Here is a 3,911-nt window from a genome sequence, read left to right on the forward strand (position 1 = left end):
ATGGAAAGTGACCAGAAGTGAGCCTTGGCCCTGGCTGGTGCGGCCCCTGTGGTTAGAGCATCCGGCCCCATACACTGAAAGTTCTCAGGCACAATTCTGGTCAAAGGCATGTGTCTCTCTCTCACATCGATGTTTCTCTCTCTCTCTTTCTCTCCTCCCCCACTCCTTTCCACTCTAAAAATCAAAGGAGAAAATATCCTCAAGTGAGGAGAAGGAGGAGGAGAACAAGAGGAGGAAGAGGAAGAGGAAGAAGAGGAAGGGGAAGAGGAGGAAGAGGGAAAGAAGAAGAGAGTCTGGCAGCCAGAAGCGTTACCCTCAGGGCTGTTCTAATTGAACGAGACAAGTAAAGGCATCAAACCAAGGAAGAGCCGCCATCCAGTCTGCAGAGCAGCGGGGCATCTCCTGATGCTGAGCAGAGACTCGCAGTGCGGGCTCCCCCGGGTTCCGGGAAGAGAGCCCCGGTGAGCACGCAGCCAGCAGCTGGGCCTGGAGAGCAGGGCCTAGGAACCAGTGCCAGCGGGAGAGGCACTGAGCTCCCAACACTGCATCCCAGCGGGAGTCAGCTCGGTCCGCGGTTTGCTTGTGATAATCTCCCTTCGTCTATGTCTCTGCAGAAGGATGGGATACATGCTCTGCGACAGAACGCGAAATAAGTCGGAGCCGATAAGATTTGACACAGACAAAACCAAAAAAAAGTTATTAAAAATTGTTTCTTAAAACAACAAAAAGCAGACACAGAAATAAGGGAAATCAACTTAGAAACAAAGCCAGATGTTGCCCAGCATTGAAATGATCATTTAAAAAAAGGAAGAAAAAGATAATATTGTGCTGAATGAAATAATCCAGTCAGAGAAAGACAAATACCATATGATCTCACTTATATGTGGAATCTAATGAACAAAATAAACTGATAAGAAAAATAGATCCAGAGACACAGACGCATGAAACAGACTTCGGAATCGCAGAGGGAAGGTGAGGGAGGGTGGGTGGGAGGAGATCAACCAAAGAACTTGTATGTATATTTGCGTATCCCAGGGACACAGGCAATACTTTCAACAATAAAGATTTAAAAATACACATTAAAAGACAATAAAGAAAACAGTCGGTAATAAATAGAATCTTACCAGAGCACTGGAAACTATGAGTAAGAACCGCATGGAAATCCGGAAGTCAGAAGAGCAGTATGTGAGGCCTAGCATTGAAGAGCTGCACTCACTAATAGACGGATAGAGAGGAAGGCAGATTAGATGAACACGTGGATCAGCTGAGATACCAAAATCAGGAAAAAAGAAAACTCAGCAAGAAAGACTAATAAACACATAGGAGTTGAATGAAAGCCCTAAAATATATGTCAGTAGAGACTCAGAAAGGGAAGAAGCAATCTGTGAAGAGACAAGGAATAAGAATCTTCTAAATCTAATTTTTAAAAATCAAGGTACAACTTAATGAAAATTGAGGAAGATTAACACATAGAAAACCACAAGTAGTCATGCCTTACATAAAGCTTCTGCTAATCAAAAGACAAATAGGCCCGGCCAGCATGGCTCAGCGATTGAGCGTCAGCCCATGAACCAGGTCACAATTCGATTCCTGGTCAGGCCACATGCCAGGGTTTTGGGCTTGATCCCCAGTAGGGGGCGTTCAGGAGGAAGCTGATCCATGATTCTTTCTCACCAGTGATGTTTCACTCTCACTTTCTCCCTCTCCCTTCCTCTCTGAAATCAATAAAAATGTATTTTTAAAAAGACAAATAGAAAATCATAAAATAGCCACAGAAAAGAGATATATTATTTTGAAAGATGGAACGATAAAACTGACAGCTTCGTTCTCAAGAAATGCTGCCTTGGCCAACAAGGGGAAAGGCAGCATCCTCCAGACCCTACAGGTATCAAAAACATGAGAGTGTCTGCTGCCCAATTATCGGGAAAATGAAAATTACTTGAATGAACAAATTCTCATAAAACCATCACTTAAAAATAATCACAAGAATAAATGGAAAACGTTAACGTTTTTATGAGGTTGAATCTATAAGTAAAAGCCTTCCCACAAAGAAAACGTCAGTTCAAGGTCGTTAAAGGCGATGCCTCCCTGACATTTAATCAAACACAGAAGAGCGCCAAGGTCAGGAACACCTTCCCAGAGAACAGGAAGTGGGCGAGCGCTTAGCAATTAGTTTTATGCAGAGAATATATTTTCTTACAAATGCAGACAAGAAAATTCCGGAAAAGGAAAAGGACTGGCTAGTCTTGTTAATGATCATTTAGCATGAACTGCTGACTCCTTTACAAATGGGCACAGGAGTAGAGAACTAGAAGAAATCTCCCACAGGGCGAGAAAGGTCTTATTTCAGATTCTACAAGATCCTATTTTTAACCAATTGAATACAATAGGAGAGTCTATGGGGTTAAGAAAAATGAAGTTACATCTTTGAGAAAGTGACTCAAAATAGTAGTTTTATAATATCACTCTGTTAACCAAAGGATTAATTAAATATTTACATATAAATTTCAGAAATTCAACATCTGTATTTAAGAGTATTTAACATTAGTGCCTTCAATGCTAAACGTGTTTTCCCCTTGTTTATAAAACTTGTATCGCCAAAACCGGTTTGGCTCAGTGGATAGAGCATTGGCCTGCGGACTGAAGGGTCCCAGGTTCGATTCCGGTCAAGGGCATGTACCTGGGTTGCGGGCACATCCCCAGTGGGAGATGTGCAGGAGGCAGCTGATCGATGTTTCTCTCTCATCGATGTTTCTTACTCTCTATCTCTCTCCCTTCCTCTCTGCAAAAAATCAATAAAATATATTAAAAAAAAAACTTGTATCACATAAATATCTGTAGGTAAGCTGATCTATTTACAAAATAACTGTGCTTTTTACCGTAGCATATACAAGGTCTTAGACTACTCTCCTCTGCACTCCTATGAAGTTTTTATCAGTGTACTTCAAGCCACCATTTATTGGTAAATTAATAGATCGTAATAAAAATGGAAATCTATTAGTTAGAAAGCACTCGGAGCTCATACCTTCATTACCTACAGCCTCACATCGCTGCTGAGGAGAATGTGATGACGCTAAACCCGATGATGACAAGCTCTCAGAGCTGGAGAGGGTGGGGTTCATTCCTTGCTGCACCGCCTCTTACCTGAAGCCCATATACTAGTAATCACCGCTCGGCATGGAAACCCAAGTCCTTATCTTTAGGAAAATGGCTTCTATCATCAGACTATGAATCAACAAGGATCACGTATTTATAGTATCGCCTGGCAGAGTAAGTCGGGGTTTGACTGATGTCTAGACATCAGAATGCTACAAAAAGGGGGCCGTGCACACCCTTTCTGAAGCCAGCCTGCACTCCTGCACACGCCACTGCTTCCGGCAACGCGTCCGTTCCACAGCCTGACATCCACTCCTGGAGGGACCACACCTGCTCCGAATGTGATGTGTTGTCTCGATAGTCACAGGCGGTTCACGCACTGTTTTCACTGTCACTGCCCAAGACCAAGTCACACTTCCACAGGGACCTTCTCTGCTACATCAGGGTATAGAAGCGCTTTCTTTGAAACAAGAAGGATTGCAGTAACGATGTCTGGATTTCATTTTGGCTGTGACAGATGTTGTAGAGACAAGAGGGAAATTCTAAATTACTTTTTTTGTTGTTGTTTTCGTTACCATTTTGTCTATCACAGTATCTGAAATGCCTGCAGTGCAGACAAGTAAGGAGACAACAAGCACACAGTCGTTGTGAATATCCCTAACGCCGGCGTGGCTCCCTGCTGGCCTGGTTGGCCTTTCTAATGGGCAAAGTAAAACAGTAAAATGGGCAGACGTCCATTGACATTTTGGAATCAACTATTTATCAATCGATATGAACTGATTTTAACGCAAGGGGAACATTACACTGTCTGGTTT

At 42.9% G+C, this 3,911-nt stretch overlaps 1 protein-coding gene across 1 annotated transcript in view; it reads left to right on the plus strand.

Annotated features, from left to right (window-relative positions):
• The first annotated feature begins 1,140 nt into the window (after positions 1-1,140).
• FSIP2 (fibrous sheath interacting protein 2) overlaps positions 1,141-3,911 on the plus strand; it is a 60,145-nt gene continuing 57,374 nt past the window's right edge. The window contains 1 exon segment of the mRNA XM_014466932.1: positions 1,141-1,185. Within this exon segment, the coding sequence (XP_014322418.1) occupies positions 1,141-1,185 (45 nt within the window).

This window comes from Myotis lucifugus, unplaced genomic scaffold (genome assembly GCF_000147115.1).
Source record: "Myotis lucifugus unplaced genomic scaffold, Myoluc2.0 scaffold_368, whole genome shotgun sequence".
NCBI lineage: Eukaryota > Metazoa > Chordata > Mammalia > Chiroptera > Vespertilionidae > Myotis > Myotis lucifugus.